This window comes from Ursus maritimus, unplaced genomic scaffold, assembly GCF_017311325.1.
Source record: "Ursus maritimus isolate PB19 unplaced genomic scaffold, ASM1731132v1 scaffold_4, whole genome shotgun sequence".
Taxonomy (NCBI): domain Eukaryota; kingdom Metazoa; phylum Chordata; class Mammalia; order Carnivora; family Ursidae; genus Ursus; species Ursus maritimus.
This window is the reverse complement of record NW_024426552.1, coordinates 4,494,286-4,512,765: the sequence shown is the minus strand read 5'-3', so window position 1 is coordinate 4,512,765 and position 18,480 is coordinate 4,494,286. Positions and strand designations below refer to the sequence as shown.

Sequence of the window (18,480 nt, the reverse complement as noted above, 5' to 3'; positions counted from 1 at the left end):
TCCCTGGTGCCTGGGTGGCTCAGTCAGTTGTAAGCATCTGCCTTCTGCTCAGGTCATGATCCCAGGGTCCTGGGATTCCTGCTAAGCGGGGAGCTTTCTCTCTCTCTGCCGCTCCCCCTGCTTGTGCTCTCTCTCTCAAATAAATCTTTAAAAAAAGGGGGAGGGGGCTACACGGTGTAGTGCTCATTACTCTTGGCCCCCTGTTGGCGGGGCGGAAGGAGCATCCCTCCTGGGCTGCAGGCCCAGAGCTCGTGGGCGCCGCCCCGCGCACCTGCCTGGCCCACACCTGACAGAGTTGAAGGCACCTGCCCGGCCAGCACCCGCCGGGGCCGCAGCGGCCCGCACTTCCCGTCAGGCCCCGTCTGCCCGCCCTTTGCGCTCCTTCCCCGCCGCGGCCCCTTCGAGGGTGCGTCTCTGTCGCCGCCCGACCCCTGCGAGGCTCGCTCGGGTAGCCCGAGAGCTGCACCTGGAAGATGCGCCCGGGGACTGCGGGTGAGTGCGACTCTCACTGCAGGAGGAGGGATAGGGGACTCGGGAGGGGGAGAGCCACCCCCTCGCCCTTCCTGGGAGCCCCCCCCGCGCCCCGCGAGCCCGAGGGCGGGGCGGGTGCTGGGGCCGGGTCTTCCCATAGCCCTGCGATCAGAAATGCGGAAAGCAGCTCGGGCAGGGGCCAATTCGCTGGGTCTGCCAAGCAGGTAGTCCTACACCATCTCCCGGCTCCGTGAGTCTGATGCTTTGCCTGGAAAGTAGGTTCCAGGTGAGCGCAGGCAGCGCTGGACCCGACGAGCTCTGGGAGGAGGGGGCCTCCGTCCGGGGCGGGCGAGGGGGGGCGGGGGTAGGACATGAGCCTGCTGGGATGGCCCTGACCTCCTGCGCTGTCAGCTGTCCGCAAAGGGCTGCGAGCTGCGGAGTGCATGCGCTTGTGGGCTCCACCTGGGGCTGCTCTGGCAGAAGTCAGGGGTCACTAACCACAGGTCCAACTGACCAGCCCAGGAAGTTATGAAAAGTGAGGGACAGTGAGGCAGCCTTTTTAAGTCGGGGGGGGGGGTTGTGAGTGGATGGGAGGTGGGGACGGATTAATGTGGAATGCCCCATTGATGCTGACTATAAAATTTCTGCTAGCGTCTCTTTATAAGGCTGTTTTTATGTTTTCCAAATATCAAATTACTTGAGACTGCAGAAGGCTTGGAAAAAAATAGGAAAAAGGGAAGAAGAAACAAAAGTGATCCCACCAGTCATGTCTGCCTTCCTGATGCCTGCCTCGCTTTATAGGGTGCTCTGGGGTTCCGGGTTAACCTCCCCACCTTTGTTCTTCCTGATTGGGTTTGCTGTTCCCTCCCTATAATCTGAGAAATCTGGATCCTTCCTGGAGCAAGGCAGTATACCTTGCGCAAAAATGGGAAGTACAGAAATGGAAAGTTCTCTAGGCTCCTTTAGTGGCCCCTCCCCCTCCCTGGAGGGCTGCTTGGCTGCCCAGCGGCCCTGGGGATCGTAGACTAAACCATTCTCTTTTGTTGGGGCACACCATTCCAGCTGTGTGGTCACACTCCAGAAAGTTCTCAACACCAACTTTGCAGCTTCATTCCCAACGTTTGGAAAGACAGATTTTAAGATTTTTCTTTATTGTGTGAAATAGTCATGTTCTCTACAAAACTGTTTATGAACAGCAGTGTTTTTGGTAACTTGTGTGGATTATAGGGTAAATGGGTGGAAATATATCTCTCTTTTTTGGGGAGAAAACATCTCCCTTGGGGCACTACTTTCATGATAGCTATTTTGGAAGATTTTTTCCCCCATGTTTCTATATTCTTCTAACATTTTGCTGGTTACTTGGTGGAAAATGCTGCATATTCTTAGACTGCTTTCCCCTACCGACACCTATCTCACACTTGGCCCTTGTGAGTGGTTCATGGCCCATGTGGTCCTTTTGCATAAAACTTTGACATAACGTCAGATCTGTATTTATGAGGACGTGTGTGGTTAAGAGAGAGTCACCTGCAGAAGCTCAGAACCATGTTACTTTGGATTTTGCGAGCTTGGGATTTGGCAGTATTCTCGGAAGCAACATTTTCCTGGATACTTCAGTCAAGCCCTGGGTCTGTCCCAGGTAGAAAGTTCACAGGCGGGACATTCGGATGGAATGGATGATGTAAGTTAAGCTGCCACCACGCTTCACCTGGTAGCGGTCGTCCTAACTCCTCCAAGGTGCTGGTGTGTGACACTTCCGAGGCAGGTTACCTTCCCAGCCTACTGTGAGGTTCGGGTGTGACATCTCCCAGTCTTTCTGCCAAAAAGCCTCGGTCAACAGGACAGTGACAACAGTGGACACTGAGGCCGGCAGAACCTGCAGCCATAAAGCAGCCGAGTCCCAAGGAGGATGGGTAGGGCTCAGCCCCCCTCAGCCCTCTCTCACTCCCCCCTCCCCAAGACAAGAGGGACAGGTGTGGCCTCCTCCAGGGCGAGGGGATTTTGGTTCATGCTGGCAGGACTGCTAGTGACAAACAGCTTCCTCCTCCTACTTCCTTTTGAAGGAGATCCCACCAAACAAAGCATGTTCGTAGGGGTTCAGAGTTGCCTTCTTCAGGGTCCCTGGGTTGGAGGGGTAGGTGGTACCCTGAGAGCCGCTTACCTGTAGCCTGGTAGTGCATGTTGGTTTTAGGACTGCTGTCTTCTCTAGCATAAGTGAAGGGTCTGGGACCAACCTGACCCCAAGAATCTGAGGGTGGGGATGAGGGTAGGACACACACACCACGGCACACAAGACGAGTGGGGTCCCTGAAGAGGGATTTCACTGCCTCCCCAGCTGTGCTTGGAGCTGGCCTTTGCTCCAACCCTCACATGTGACACCTGCTGGTCGGAAGCACGTAGGAGGACACGTCCGTCAGCTGCCACTGGTGGCTTTATTCCTTTACAAGAAAAGGCCAGATCCTGGTTACAGGATCTGTCCTTCTGGATCACAGAAGTTTCCTGAACTCAGTATATTTCTTCCCCATCCTTACCTCCCCTTGGAAGCTGCTGGACCCCCTCCCACTCAGGCCAGCGAGCCGTCTTAGCTGAGGTCTGGCTCCCACCTTTCCCAAATGAGTCCTCACCTGTGCCCCGCTGGGGCGCGGGCTTCTTCTCTGCCGCCCAGGGTCTGAGCCTATTGGGGCAAACTGCTTCTTGCACCACCTGGTGCGCACTGATGCAGGTATCCAGCCCCAAGCCTGGCTGGGCCCCAGCTTGTCTGGGTGTTGTCCAGGCTCCCAGGCCTGCTGTCCCCTGGCGGCCAGGTATTTTGGTGACTGTAAGGCCTGTACATTGGCTGTTGGACTAGTTCACCACTGGCGTGGGCCACCAAACTCTCGTGGTGGACTGGTCCCAGTCTGTGCTGCCTGATCTGCCCTCTCGCCTGGAGGTGGTTCTGGCTCTAGGTCTTGGCTTCTCTCCGCCAACCCCAGGGACCAGCTGCCCCCAGCCAGAACGTCACTGGCTCACCCCTCCCCTGAAACATGGATACTTTATAGCCTTCCCGGGAGCGCTGGAAAGTGTCCAGGGTTGGGAGCTTACTGCCACAGTTTAGAGTTGTGCCTCCAAGCGCTTGGGCTGTTCAGTCAGTCCTCATCGTCCTCCCTGTCACTTCCGTTCATATGTCCTTGTTCAGCTGGGGACAGAATCATGTCTCCCTTCTGTGTAGCTGCCCCTTACACCTGTGGGAGGTAGCATTGTGTTCTGTTTCAGTGTCCTCCAAGCTAAACAGCACCTCTGCTCAAAGACCTCACACGAGACGTGGTGACTAGAAGGTCCCGTGAAGAGTCTCTGGTTTGCCAACTGTCTTCTTTAAATATGACACTTGGACAAAATAGTCAGCTGTGATCTGACACACACAGGACACAGTGGACTACTGTTGCCTTTGAACCTGACACTTCATGCTGACTCCGTTTCCAGCAGTCATTCCACACTTGGTGTGCATCCAACAGAATTTTCTGGAACCTCTGTGACCCATGTTCTGTCTTGGTGTGTGGGCACAGCCCTGGAGGGGGAAGAGCCTCGGTGTGCAATGCCAACAAGGCATGTGAAGGGCTGATGTGAGGGTGCATGGCAGGCTGCACTGAGGTAGGGAGAGCTGTGGAGGGAGAACAAGAAGGCCGGAGGTCATGGAGGAGAGCGCCGCATAGGCAGAGGGACAGACTCACACAAACGTACGTGGCAGGACAGGGCCAAGGCTCTGGTAGATTGGTGTGACCCAGCACAGAGCAAACAGGAGTTAACAGGAACAGAGTCAGCCACGCCTGTGGCTCTCAGTTTGTTTCCTGTGGCTGGTTTTCTCAGTTTTGAGGTGTCTTTTCAGCCTTGCAAACTGCAGTGGCCACCCTGTTCCACCCCTGCATAACCTAATAACTTTAGGGACCAGATGGTTTCGAAAACAGAAGAACATCATGGATGTGGAAGCGCACACTTGAAAAAGACCAACTTGTTGCAGTGAAACCCACGAGTCCCACCTCATTCCATCAGTGCCACCCCCTGAGCTCACGAGCCGCCACCAGGCACCAGCGCACAGGCCCAAGGACACATGCCCTGAGGACCGTCCACAGATCCAGAGCACAGGCCCAGCGAGGAAGCTTCTGGGTGGAAGACTGGGAGGGCCCCAGCCTGGGAGTCCTGGGCCTCTGCCCTTGGGGTCACAGTGCATCACCGTGCTCCCACATCCGTGTGTTCACTACCGGGAAGGCACCCTGCCTCAAGCTTCTAGAGTCCAGAGTTCTTGGGTCTTATTATGTCATTGGTTACACAGTCGGCTCAGGCTCCCCTTCATCTTCTCCTGGAGGTCCCAGGCAGGGCCGAAAGTGCGGGCCCTCCGATCACATGGCCAGCCCCTCCCTTAAAGCTACCTATGGACCTGAGGACACTCCACCACCCCCAACACCTCATGAGCATAGACTCCGATGTGGTCGAAAGGAGTCCCTTATGAATAACAGCAGACACTCCTAACATATAGGAGATACCAAGGGTTTTAGGCTCTCCATGCCAGGAATTGGAACAAAGCTAAGACACAGTCTTTATTACATCCCCTCTGATAAGTCCACATGGTGTCTGGGGCAAAGGGGGGTGTGGAGTTTTTACTCACTGCCAGCGAGAGGGAAGAGTGATGCTGATGGTGGCCTGGAGAGGGGGAGGCAGGAGAGATGAAGAAAAGTCTATGGAGGTGAGATTTATGGTGTTAGTAAACCCAACAGGACTGGCCAATGGATTCTGTCAGGGCTGGGAGGGGAAGTATGAGATAAAGGAAGAATCCCGGGTATCTGGCACCTGACCCCATCCATCCACTGAGATGGGCCAGATGTGGGTCAGGAGCAGATCTGGGGAGAATGAAGGGTTTTCCTCTGGGACATCTCAGGGTGCTGACAGCAGGTTGGCAATTGGGCACCCCTGTCGGGACCTCAGAGGATTGTCTGGGCGGGCTAATCCTGGGATCTGGAGGAGAGGCCCAGGCTGTGCCCTGGGAGGGAAAGCCAGCAGAGAAGGTCAGGACGTGCCCACAAAGTGGGAGCCCCGTCAGGCGTGTGGGTGTCATCCAGGGAGGACATGCACAGGGGTGCCTGTCATCCGGGGGCGGGGCGCTGGCAGCATGGAGGACTTGGAGGCCTTGACCAGCACAGCTGCACTGAGCCATGGGGTGGGAGGGGAGGCCTGGAGGCTGTGGGAGGGGATGGTTATTTCCAGGTGCTCAGCCCAAGTGGGTACAGGAGTGAGGCAGCCACAGGACATTGTGCGGTCAGGTGGGAGATCCCTCTCCTCCCCTCCCTTCTCTTTCCTCCCTCTCCTTTCTCCTCTCCTCCTCCCTCCTATCTTTCCTTTTCTTAGTTCTTAGGACTGGACCTATTAACACATTTAAATGGTGACAGAGAAGTTCCTGCATTGTGGCACTTTTGGTGATCCTGAACAGAGTCCCGATCTTTGAGATATTTAGGGGGTAAAATCAGAAAGGGCTGGTGGCAGGTTGTCTGTGAAGGGACTCCCTGTCCCGCTGTCCCCTAGGCCTCCTGTGACCTAGGAATGGGTAATGGCTTTTCCTTAAAAATTGGAAGGAAGATGCCAGAGCCAATCAACCAGAAAGATTACTTCCGGGGATTTTCTGCTTCTGCAAAACTTGGGTTTCCCTGCAAGCTGGTCTGTGATGATAATGACAGGTTTGGTGGCTTTTCCCAGGGTCACAGGGCCCCTTTGCATGTTCACAGGGCGACAGGTGCTATTCTCAGCATAAACAAAACAGTCCCTGCCCTCTAGACTGCAGTCTGCTTCTGAAAGCCTCCTCACAAAGAAATGAGCCACTTTGGTCTTTTTAGGCCTTTGTCAGGCATGTTGGGTCATGAGGCCACTCATGAATCACTGATGTTAGCATCTGAGCAAGCTCTAAAACTCAGACCAACAGCAAATATAAAAACTTGGCATAGGGGCGCCTAGGTAGCGCAGTCGTTAAGTGGCTGCCTTCGGCTCAGGGTGTGATCCCGGCGATCTGGGATCGAGCCCCACATCAGGCTCTTCTGCGTGGAGCCTGCTTCTTCCTCTCCCACTCCCCCTGCTTGTGTTCCCTCTCTCGCTGGCTATCTCTCTCTCTGTCAAATAAATAAATAAAATCTTTAAAAAAAAAACTTGGCATAGAAAACATTCATCTCCTGTTTCTATTATCTGCACTGTAGCCTCAGATGCTTAGTCTTAGCAACGTCAACTAAGTCATCGTGGCTTCATTACAGCAGCTGTGGGCCTTTACCCACCTGCCACTTCCCCAGGACGAACTTCTCAGAGTGCCCTGCAGACGCTGATGTGGGAAGTGGGGTTAGGATGGCGCCTGTACCCTGGGCATCCACAGTGGTGACTTGTCTGTCCCCAGGCACTTTGAAGACCGCGTTCTTCTTCTTCGCCTCCATATGCGCCTGGTATTCCGGGTACCTGCTCGCAGAGCTCATTCCAGAGGTATCCCTGACCAGTGCTGTTTACAGCATCCGGAGCATCTCCGAGAAGCCCCTCCTCAAGGGTGAGTACCACAGCTCAGTGCGCTGGGGAGGGCCGGGTCTGGCCTCAGCTCTGCCTCCGCTGGCCATTTTTTGTTGATGATGATGTTGATGATGGTGGTGGTGATCACGAAAGTGAGGGGGGGGGGACCGGGGGGGGGCAATACCTGCCCCTTCAGTTCCCACACCTTTCCAAGGTAGATACCCCTGCTCATCCCCGTGTGAGACCCCAAGGCAAATTATGATGTTAGGAAAGCAAAGAAACTTCATTTCCAAGGTGTGTTAAATAAAAATATGCATTTGGAATACAACTTAGTTTGGGAATGAAGTGAAATCACAAAATCTTCATCAGACTCTCCATTGGAAAACAGGGGGGACACTCAAGGAGTAATCTGTACCCTTTTTGGAAGTCTTGTTATAAATAGGCATGCTGGCATATTTTTAATCCAGAAATAAATTCTAGAAAATTCGTTTGCACGAATATAGAGAACTGAGTGACGATTTTAAAAATTTGTAAAAGCTGGGGGAGGAGGGCGCCTGGCTGGCTCGGTCGGTAGAGCATGTGACTCTTGATCTTGGGGTTGAAAGTTCGAGCCCCACGTTGGGTATAGAGATGACTTACAGAGAAAATCTTTAAAAAAATTAAACACTTAAAAAATTTACAAAAGTGATTCCTTTTCAGATTAATTACCTTTTATGACCCCCCAAAACCCGACAATTTCTAGGAATCAACTCTGACTGACTTTTTATTTTTCAATTTTTTTAAAAGAATTTATTTATTTATCTGGAGAGAGAGCTTGAGCGGGGGGAGGGGCAGAGGGAAAGAGAGAATCTCAAGCAGACTCAGCACTGAGCATGGAGCCTGACGTGGGGCTTGATCTCACGATCCTGAGACCTTGAACTGAGCCAAAACCGAGTGGGGCGCTGAACCAACTGTTCTACCAAGGGTCCCGTTGGTGTTTAATTTTTAATAAAGTTTCCGCAGTGCATATGCTTGCCTTCGGGTGGACGGGGAGGAGGCCCAGTGCTGAGGCAGAGCTCTGCATGTGAGGGTGTGGGGGACACCCTCAAGGCTTTCTCATTTTCCCTGTTGTCACATGAAATGCAAAGTCTGCCCGGGACATGGGTTTGCTTCTAGGACCTGCCTCTGGTGCCAGTCCTTTCAGACGGGCTCATTTCCCCCTTCTGAAGCACTATTGATTATTGGAAACCCACAAAACGCAGGAGTGGGGTGGAGGGGTTGCTGCAGCTGGCATGAGGGCTGTGTCCTGGCTCCCGCTGGCTTGGGCCCCACGTTGGAGGGATACAGGGTGTCCTGGGCGTCTGGTAGGCTCCGAGTTTGGGGGTTGAGCCCGGTGACTGACGGGCAGGCCGGTGGTCATGTGGATGAGAGGGTGGAAGGGACTGCGTTGGCCTTGGGGCCCGGCGGGCTTTGTGGCACGGCTCACTCTGTGACATTATCAGGCCCCCAAGGGGTGGTCTCAGCGCAAGCACAGGTGCCCTTTGGTTTGGCCTGATGCTGCCTCAGCAAGTGCCTGGGCCCCTCTGCACGCCTGCATTCCTCCGTGCTCGTGGGGTACCCAGGGAGGTGGTGATCCTGGCTTTGGACCGTGTTTAAGGATGAGCGTAGCTCCTGCCATCAACATGGGAACCTGTTACTCTTGGCTCAGTGGAGTGACTCTGACACCCTCCCGGGAGTGTTTGTTCTAAACATCCTCAGTGACCCCTCATGTCTGGTCCGATCTGAAGCAAAGGAAGGAGCATGTTGACGTGTGAGATCAGTGCTGGGCATGGAGAGAAAGGGTCTGAGAAACCAGAGGCACATACCGAGCCCCTCCTCCTGTGGCCGAGGCCGCCTGCACCGAGCTCACCAGCACTCGGCCCTGTCGCACCCCCCTCCCGCCATCTTGGGCTTTCACTCTAATCCATGGGTTGCTTTTCCACTTCATAAACTATTCTCTTATATGTTTTTTTTTTTTTAAGATTTTATTTATTTATTTATTTGTCAGAGAGAGAGAGAGCACAAGCGGGGGAGCGGCAGGCAGAGGGAGAAGCGGACTCTCCGCTGAGCAGCGACTTGATACCAGAACTCTGGGATCATGACCTGAGCCGAAGGCAGACGCCTAACCAACTGAGCCACCCAGGGGTCGCTACACTATTCCCTTAAAATGACCCAACTCCCTGTGAAGCTTTGAGGCCCTGCAATCCTGGCTTTGGGTTTTCTGAAGTTAATTCTTACCCCGTGAGTCCATGCTCCCCTGGGTTCATACCATTCTCGTGTTGCATGCTGCCCCCCCCCCACCATGCTGATGAAATCATAAATCTGAGCTCATCCCAAGTCCTCCCGAATTTCACTGGTTTTCTAGACCTGGCCCCTCTCTTCCTTCTCTGGACACTTAGCTGTTGTTGGGAGTCCATGCTCCCACCACTCTGGGTGGCCCTATTCCTCATACTGAATGAGAGGACTTCACATCAGTCTGGCTCCTTTGTGAAAGAGGCTTGCTCACCCAGAAGGACAGAGCACCCCATGGCTCCCTCTCTCCCCGTAGGCCTCAGTGTCCCTCCACCCTTCCTCCCCACCAGCATGCTCTAAGGCTGCTCTGGTTTTATTTTCTCCTGCCCCTTCTCCCCATTTTCCACACCAATCCCCCCAACCCGTCTGAGGTGTTTAATGACATCCTTCTGTTTGAATACCTCATCGCAGAACCAGCTGTCCTATTTTGCGGACATATAGTTTGGTGCCAAAAGGTGCTAACCTCTCAGCTGGGGGCCAGTGACCATTTCAGGGCAGGCTGCAGCTGTGAACACCAGACCTTTGTCCCCGTGCCCCACTCCCTCTTCTGTAGATCTGCCATTTGTGCCTTGCCCATTTTCTGTGGGGTGGTTCTGTTCTTCTCGTTGATTTCCAAGGAGTTTTTTATATACGTCTGAAGCCGTCAATGCCTGTTCCCCACATGGCACACATCACAGTCGGCGATGATCTGTCCTAGCGTACTTTCTGTCTCTTGCACTCACCATCTGAGAGCTACTCTATTCACTGCTGTCCCTGTAGAGCTGAGGATGGCATGTGGTGTTGAGCAAGTGCTGTGTCGATTAGTGTCTGTGTAATGAGAATTTGTGCGTTCGTGGACAGGTGCATCTGGTTGGAAGCCACATACGCCCCCACACACAGCTTGCAACCCCAGGCCTCAAAGGTGGGTTTCAGGAGAGAGTAAGTAGAAGGAGAATCCTGTTGAAATTTTCTCCCGTGTACTTCAGATGTGAGGTCATCGAATCATTTTCTTAGACACTCTGGTGAGACGGAACCAAGCTAACCAAATCAGCCTTGCTGAGCCACCTTCCTAGATTCTTAGCCAAGATGGAATTAGCTGACAACCGCTAAATGGCTGCTGTCGCAAGAAAAACCCGGAAAAACTTCTTTAAATTCTAATTCTGCCACTAACAAGGTGTCATTGCCTTCGAGATCCCTCCTCTGTCATGGAAGGGCCATTGCCAGTGTCGCTATGGCTGAGGCTCTTTCTGGTTCCAGTATGAACCGTCCCTGGCAGGGCGCTGCGTCCTCTGGAGAACCACAGTAGCTGGTAGGGCCTTAGCGATCTCACCTGGCTCCCATTTCCACGCCCCCACAGCAAGGGCACAGAAGAAGCAATGCCACTGTCTCTGGGGAGATATGGGGACAGAGGTCCAGGGAAGGTGATACGGCGCCACCCCCACACAGTCTCTCCGTGGGGCTCAGCATCCTTCCACGTCCGCACCCCCGAGCCGGGCGAAGTGGCACGCTGATAATCTGTCCCACTTCGCCGCCCTCAGGGCACCCACAGAATCATCACTGACTGTCGGAGAGACTCTTCAAGTGCCTTCCGGGCTCTTATATCTGTGAACTGGACTTTAATCTCATCTAGAACAATAAGGCGAGTTGACATGGCTAAAATGTGGCCAAACGCTCGGCCCGGTAGCACCCTTCTTATTTGCCTGGCATGTGCAGCAGGACCACATTTCTGGAATCACCTTCCTCATTTAAAGGGGTGAGTGTAGTCATGGTTCCCAAATCAGGAAGTATTTCAGAAAGACAGATTCCTGGACCTCGGTCCAGGAAATTAAAAATCTATGGGTTCAATGTGGAGCCTAAGAACCTATATTTGTTTGTTTTAATGAATGTAAGGATAAGAAATAAGGTAAGACTTCCCTCAGCAAGAGAATGATTTCTGAGACTGAAATTCACAGCAGGATGCCCGCCGTGTTGGACGTTGAGGATCAGGGCACCGGGTCTTACTTAAACCAACAGGCAGGCTTTTCAGGAGACAGGGAAGCAGGCTGCTGACCTGCAGGCCCGCGCTTCCTCCTGGCAGGGCATCAGCTCCCCCGTATTCACGTGGGCTCTACCATTCAATCTTTGGGGAAGGAATTTCAGAAAAAGCGCCGAGGACCTTGATGTAGCACGGTATCTGGTACTTAACACGTATTTTGGGAACAAATATCTATGAATTAGGGAGTGAATCTGGTGGGGAACGTGGTGGGGAAGAGGTGGGGTTTGGAAAGAGTTCTGTCTTCTGAGAAGATGTGTCTACACCTCCACACCCCAACCCCGAATAAAGAATATGATCATCTTTCTTTGTTCCCATAATGACATTTTGTGCTTCCAGGGAATGGGTAGAAGTTAAGTAAGCCTTTTTGAAATGCCACACAGACTACCCAGCCGTTCCCAGGTGCTGTGAGAAAATACCGCCTCCATGTCATCCCTGGTCACTAGAGCCACATTGTCCTTAGAGAATCGGATGAAAATCAAGTGCCTCCAGGGGCGCCTGGGTGGCACAGTTGTTAAGCATCTGCCTTTGGCTCAGCGCGTGATCCCGGCATTATGGGATCGAGCCCCACATCAGGCTCCTCCGCTGGGAGCCCACTTCTTCCTCTCCCACTCCCCCTGCTTGTGATCCCTCTCTCGCTGGCTGTCTCTCTCTGTCAAATAAATAAATAAAATCTTTAAAAAAAAAAATCAAGTGCCTCCCTTGTGGAAAATGCACCTGTGCATACCCACATGAACGGCACCCGCATTTTGCCGGGGCCTCTGAGTGGCAGGGCCGCAGGTTTAGAAGACCTGCCCTTGGCTCTACTGGCGAGTCATGGGGTCCTGCTTCCAGCCCACCCCAGCGCCCAGGGATGCTGGCTGCCATGTGGACAGCAAGGCCCTTGCCTGGTCATGCTGCTGACCCCACGGGATGAGGAGGTGAGGGGAGATCATCCATATGGGCCTCCCTGGGCCTCACCCCAGGGATGGCCACACTGGGAAACTCCAGCATCAGGCCTTCGGGTGGATGTCTGGAGGTAAGAAGGTGGGAGGGATGGGCAGGCCGAGTCTTGTCCAGTACTGTGCTTGCTCTGCTGGGCTGGTCACCTTGTTCCTGTCCCTGAGACCCAGCCGGTGGAGCAGAGGGGCCACCAGCAGGAGGGAGAATAGGAAATAACTCAGGCTGGGACCCAGCCCACACTGCCCCACTACTCCCTTTGTTTCCTCCCAACCTGCTTCACCCAGGTCCCTCTCCCACGTAGAGTCCTCGCTCCTGGCTTTAAAACAAAACAAAATACCTTTTCCTGTTACCCTCGCCACTTTGTATTAATCTGCAGTCGTCTGTCTCTAAATTACCATATCATGTGGGGGTCAGGAGGTACAGTGCGCCCTCACGGCCTTATCTCTTAAGATCCATTGGGTACATGGCGGGCCATCCGCCTCTGCCAGTCAACGCGTCACCCCTGTCAGCATGCCCAGCACATTCAGGACAGACGTAGGTCCTTTTCATCATTAGGTTGAGAGGATCGTGTAGCCAGTGCAGCCCTACAGTCTGTGATGATGGCAAAAGGACCTGCCAACAATGTCCTCCTCCGAGAGCGGAGGGTGGGTTCCGGGACTCGTGTTCCATTTGTGCGGGAAACAACAGGGTCCATGCAGAAGAGAGCAAGTCTGTGTGCTTGTTAAAGGGACAGTGTTACCTACACTAAGGCAATGAAGGTGGCAGGTAGAATAAATGTGGATCCATCCCACTCTAGGAGTATTCACTCTGGGGGCACCTCGGTGACTCAGTCAGTTAAGCGACTGACTCTTGATTTCAGCTCAGGTCATGACCTCAGGGTCCTGGGAGTGAGCCCCGCATCAGGCTCAGAGACTGCTTCTCTTCCTCTTCCTCTGCTCCTCCCCTTGTTTGCACACACATGCTCCCCCCCTCTCTCAAATAATGAGTCAATTAAAAAAAAAAGTATTCACTGTAGATTAGCTGTATACACAGGATACCTGCAAGTCAGGAAGCAGGGCATATCTACTTTTTTTTTTTAATTTTATTTGAGAGAGAGAACATGTGCACAAGTAGGGAGAGCTGCAGGTAGAGGCAGAGGGAGAAGCAGGCTCCCCCCCCCCCAAGCAGGGAGCCCAATGCCGGGCTCGATCCCAGGACCCCGGGAGCATGACCTCAGCCAAAGGCAGACGCCCAACCAACTGAGCCACCCAGGCACCCCAGGACATATCTACTTTTAAACAGTATGTTACATTTTCAAATATTATGCTCGACGTGTTTTTAGGTAAATTACCTCTACATTTAAAGTAATGGGTATTATTATTAAGTCTTTTTTAAAAAGAGATGAAATAAATATATTATAGGGCTCCAAATCCAGAGACACTGAGAATATGCTGTGTATGTAGCACTTTTTCATGTTCATGGTTGGACCCCTCGCTTTAAATTTAGGTATCTGGAGATTGAGAAAAAACATACTGAATATATTACTTGAAAATTTATGTAAGTAACATACTGCTTAAATATGTTTAATCTATGTTTGCCAACTTTGCAGATGCCCTCTGTATGCATAGAAAAGTCTGGAAGAAAATATGCCAAAAAGTAAAACAGTTAAGATTCTTTAGAGTGAAAATATGTAGGATTTTTTCCTTTTTTTGCTTTTCTATTACTTCTAATTTTCTTCTGCAGAAATTAAATAAAGAAAAGGAAAATCCCATGGGCCTTTCTTGTTTAAAAAAATAGACTAATAGGAAGAAAAATTGGTAAAGGTGGACCAGAGCTGCAGCCATAGGGGTTCAGAAAGCCTCACCGTCCCTCACAGCTTTTGCATGGGGCTCAAGCTGGGGACAGGGTTCAGAGTCTCTGACATCGGGAGATTGCTCTTCCTTTGGGGGGCAGATGTCCACTTAGTCGGTCAACAAACACTGGGGCAGCTGCGTGTACCACACACCACCTTGGGGCTGGGAGTAGAGTGGAGAGGAAGCAGCTACCATCCCTGCCTTCTTGGGGCAAGGGAACCATAGGATAGTAGAGAGCTGAGTGCCAAGAAAAAGAAAACGGCAGCACGGGAGGTCAGCCTTGGGGGCGGGGCAGGTGAGGAGGAAAGGGGTGAGGTGAAGGGTGTGAAGGGGTGCATGCTCCCGGAGAGCTCTGTGTGCTCCCAGAGAGCTCTGTGTTCCGTACCCCTACCTGGGGCCCCGAAGCTGGGTGCACACTGGCTTCCCCGAGCTCACCTAGAAGCTCTGCCCCATCCTGCTCAGCGGGGCGGCACGCTGGGCCTTCACGGTGCTTGTACGCACCCCGGCTCCCCCCAGCAGGGCCTTCCAGGCCTCACCACTCGGCCAGCTGTATGTCACAGCCGTGTGTCCTACAGCAGAGAAGTGCAGCTCACGTCTCCATCAGACTGGACAGGCGAGAACACTGCCTGAGTTTTCGCACGGGGGACTTGGGATTTAAACCTGAACTGAGCCCCCATGGCGGGTTGTGTGGACAGCGACAGACAGCCGCCCTAGCTTGAGGTGAGCAAGGACGCGCACGTGGTGGCGACGGCCACAAAGCACCCAGCAGACAGAGGGGGAGCCTCGGGCAGGTCCCCAGTCCTCCCCGGTTGCTGAGCCCTGTAGTGGAGGGATGCTGGGGAGACCTCTCCCTGGTCTGCCGGCACTGACCGCATAGCACCCCCACAGAAAAGCCCAGTGCGTCAGGCTCAAGTGAGAGGAAAGGGGTCAGCCATGGCCAGAGTGGGGGTCTGGGGTGTGTGTGTGTGTTTCAAGGTGTATAAATGCAGAAGCCGGATAGATGTTCCACACATGGCTGTTTCTTTGTTCGCCAGCAGTCTCAGACCCAAGGGAGCTTTCTTTAATTGTGATACAAAACGCACATTGCATCCCGAGAACGACAGGGAGGTGACCAGCCCTGGGCAGGGGCTCCTACCCCTTCTGAAGTGGTGATGGCCACTCCACATCCCCTCCCTTTTGCATATTTGTTATTGTAAGACAAATGCAGATGAAATCAACTGTATCTGTAGGGGAATTTCTGACCTTGCTGCCGAGAAGTTGGTGACCCCTTCTCTGCTCCATGAGGGACTTGCCAGTGTGAAGTCCCGGGATAGAAGGCCTGTCGTTCACGGTCGGGCCACGGCTCATCTGATAAATCCTCTCATGATGCTAACTCTTATCCTCTTGTTTGCTGCAGCCCCAGCCCCTAAAAGGCAGAAATGTGACCACTGGACCCCGTGCCCCTTGAACACCTATGCCTACCGCTTGCTCAGCGGGGGTGGCAAGGACAAGTATGCCAAAATCTGCTTTGAAGATGAGCTGTAAGTACCCATAATAAAAGCGTAGCTGTCCCGCTCGGTTCTTTCCCTTCTCTGGGGTTGGCCAGGCACCAGTCTGCCCTCGGGAGGGAAAGGCAGGGCCCTGACTCCGGGCACAGGCTGGGAGCCTCAGGTAGGACTGAGCGTGCCCCTCCACCTTCCCTGGGGGAGGACAAGCTGCCTCCCGTGACTGGGTGTGTCCCTGTGTGGAACTTTCCTTTGACTGCAGGTGGAACAAGTATTTTGTGCTTTTCTTTGAACATGTGGCATGGCCCTTCCAAGTCACGGAAACACCAAAATTCAGCAGACTCAGTTTTGCTTCCATTTTATTTTATGAGCCTCACCGTCAGGGATTAGAGCAGGTGCGGTTCCTCTTGGCAGCCCACACCTCCTTGTTCCAGGTCTGTGTGACTGCCTGACCCACGATAGCCTAAATAAATCCCGGCTCCTGGAACTGCCCTGGCCTAGTGTTTGCGTCTGCTTGGGCGGCCGTGCCAAAGCGCCGCAGACCGGATACTCAAACAACAGACGTTTATTCTCTCAGTCTGGAGGCTGGCTGCCCAAGGTCAAGATTGGGTGGGGTTGGTTCCCTCTGAGGGCCGTGAGGGAGAGTCTGTCCCAGGCCCTCTCCTGCGCTTGTAAAGGGCTGTCTTCTCCCTGTGTGCTCACATGGTCTTCCCTCTGTGCGTGTCTGTGTTCTAATTCCCCCTTTAAAAAGGACACCAGTCATAAGGATTAGAGCCGACCCTAAGGACCTCATTTTCACTTAGTCACCTCTTTAAAGGCCTTGCCTCCAAATAAGGTCACGTTCTGGGGAACTAGGGGTTAGGACTTCACATACGGATTTTGAGAGACCATAGTTCAATCCGTACCACCTGGCCTGAGGATGCTTAGGCCATATAGTAATTACTACAAAGGAGAGAGAGTGTGGGCTGTTCCCAACACTGGACACTGGGAGGAAGTCTTTCCCCAAACTGGGTGCACCTTCCTTTCTTGTTGTCGGCTGGGTCACTGCGGTAGCCCTCGGCCCTTGCTGCCTGTCCCTCTCTGCCACTGTTAGTTCGTTTGTCCCTGTGCTTACCTTGTCCTCCCAAGGAGCGTGCGGCAGGCACATGGGGGCATGAGCCGCGTTGGGCTCAGCTTCCCCTCCTTGCATGGTCCCAACACAACCCCAGTCCGTATTGGGGGCTGAATGGAAACCACACTCCTCTCTGCAGGTCCATTGCTTACCAAAGGCCTACTTCACTCAGCCAGGGAGTTTATCGATAGACTTTCCTCCACACGAACCCCTGGGTGGGGCACTCAGTGGGCCAGGAATGACAAGAAGCATGGCTCTGGTGCAGCAGGAGCTTACATCACAGTTCGGGGTTCTCCACCTCAGCCCCACTGATGTTGTGCACTGGCGACTCTGTGTCGTGGGGGCATGCTGGACAATGTGGGTGTAGCCGTGTCCCAGGCGTCCTCCCGCTGGATACCATGGGCCACCCCGTCCAGCTGTGACAACCACACATGTCTCTGGACACTGCCACGTATCTCCTGGGTAGCCAAATCACTCCCTTCGCCACCAAGAACTGTAACACTTGGAGAAAACAAACAGATTTTCCAGACATCTGTGGTGAATGCTATAGGTAATTTTGTGTGGGGCCATGGAGTTTCAGAGGTGAGTGTACCATTGAATGGGATTGTCAGTGAGGTCCGTGGATGAGATGAGGTGGGGATTTGGCTTGAAAACTGAGTAGGATCCCAAGGCAAAAAAGCGGGGAGACCTGGGAGCAGGTGGGGACAGTGGGATGGGGGTGCTCATTGAGAATCACGTCACCAGAAAGGGAGTTGCTCTAAGTCAGACCCCAGAGCCCAGGGTTTCCACTGCTCCACGGTGCCCAAAGCCTTCCCCTGACCATGTCAGAGCAACAGCTTCATGCTTACCTAGTGCAGACTAACACACATATACGTCAGCTTTGTGTGACTTCCTGCGAGGTATACCATTTGTCATCCCCACAATACAGACAAGCAAATGGATTCACAGACAGATTCAGGAACTCGCCCCTCTTCACACAGCTAGTTAGTGGCAGAGCCAGGATTCCGCCCTGGCATCCATGTATGTGCTGGGTAGACCGACTTGAATCAGGTTGTCCAATGGAACAGCTAACTGTAGGAATATGTGGGACCCAAGTGTAGCTTGCCTGCTTTCAAACAGTATTGCAGGATGGTTTTCAGAGTACAGTGTGGTATAAAGCAGGATAGACTCAAGTAAAAGCAGGTTAAAAGGAACAGAGGAGTGAACATGAGCAGAGACCCAAGGAGAGTCACTCGCTTGGCTTAGCATTGTGTTTTGTTGTAATCGACTCACGGAACAAGAAATGATGGGTTGTGGTGACCTCATCATCTTATAAAAAAAAAGATATGTTTATGTAGCAAGACAAGAAGTTTTCGGCCACTTGTTTCCTTTGTACAATCAGCCCACCCTGGGGACAGCCATCTCTGACTCTCTTTCCTTCCTTCCCCATCTCCATGTACCAGGCTTATGCTCACACTTCTTGGTTTTCCCGTGTTAGGCATTACCTGTGGACCGGTCACTTGGTAGGTGAGCAGTCTTCCACCATTGACACTCCTGTCTTCTTCCTCACCATGGTCCTGATTCAGTTATCGTACTAACTATGCCTTCCCCCACAACTAACCACCACAATACATAAAGCTCCTTAAAAATAACAGGGGGTTACAGCTCAAAAGAACCACAAGGCTAAACCCAATTTTATTTTATTTTATTTTTTTTTTTTTTTTTAAAGATTTTATTTATTTATTCGACAGAGATAGAGACAGCCAGCGAGAGAGGGAACACAAGCAGGGGGAGTGGGAGAGGAAGAAGCAGGCTCATAGCGGAGGAGCCTGATGT

General features: G+C 52.9%; 1 protein-coding gene across 1 annotated transcript in view; it reads left to right on the top strand.

The window, feature by feature from the left end:
* The first annotated feature begins 226 nt into the window (after positions 1–226).
* FAM3B (FAM3 metabolism regulating signaling molecule B) overlaps positions 227–18,480 on the top strand; it is a 34,689-nt gene continuing 16,435 nt past the window's right edge. The window contains exons 1-3 of the mRNA XM_040621892.1: positions 227–492; positions 6,872–7,015; positions 15,467–15,590. Of these exons, the coding sequence (XP_040477826.1) occupies positions 474–492; positions 6,872–7,015; positions 15,467–15,590 (287 nt within the window). The 5' untranslated portion in view covers positions 227–473. The remainder of the gene's footprint in view (positions 493–6,871; positions 7,016–15,466; positions 15,591–18,480) is intronic.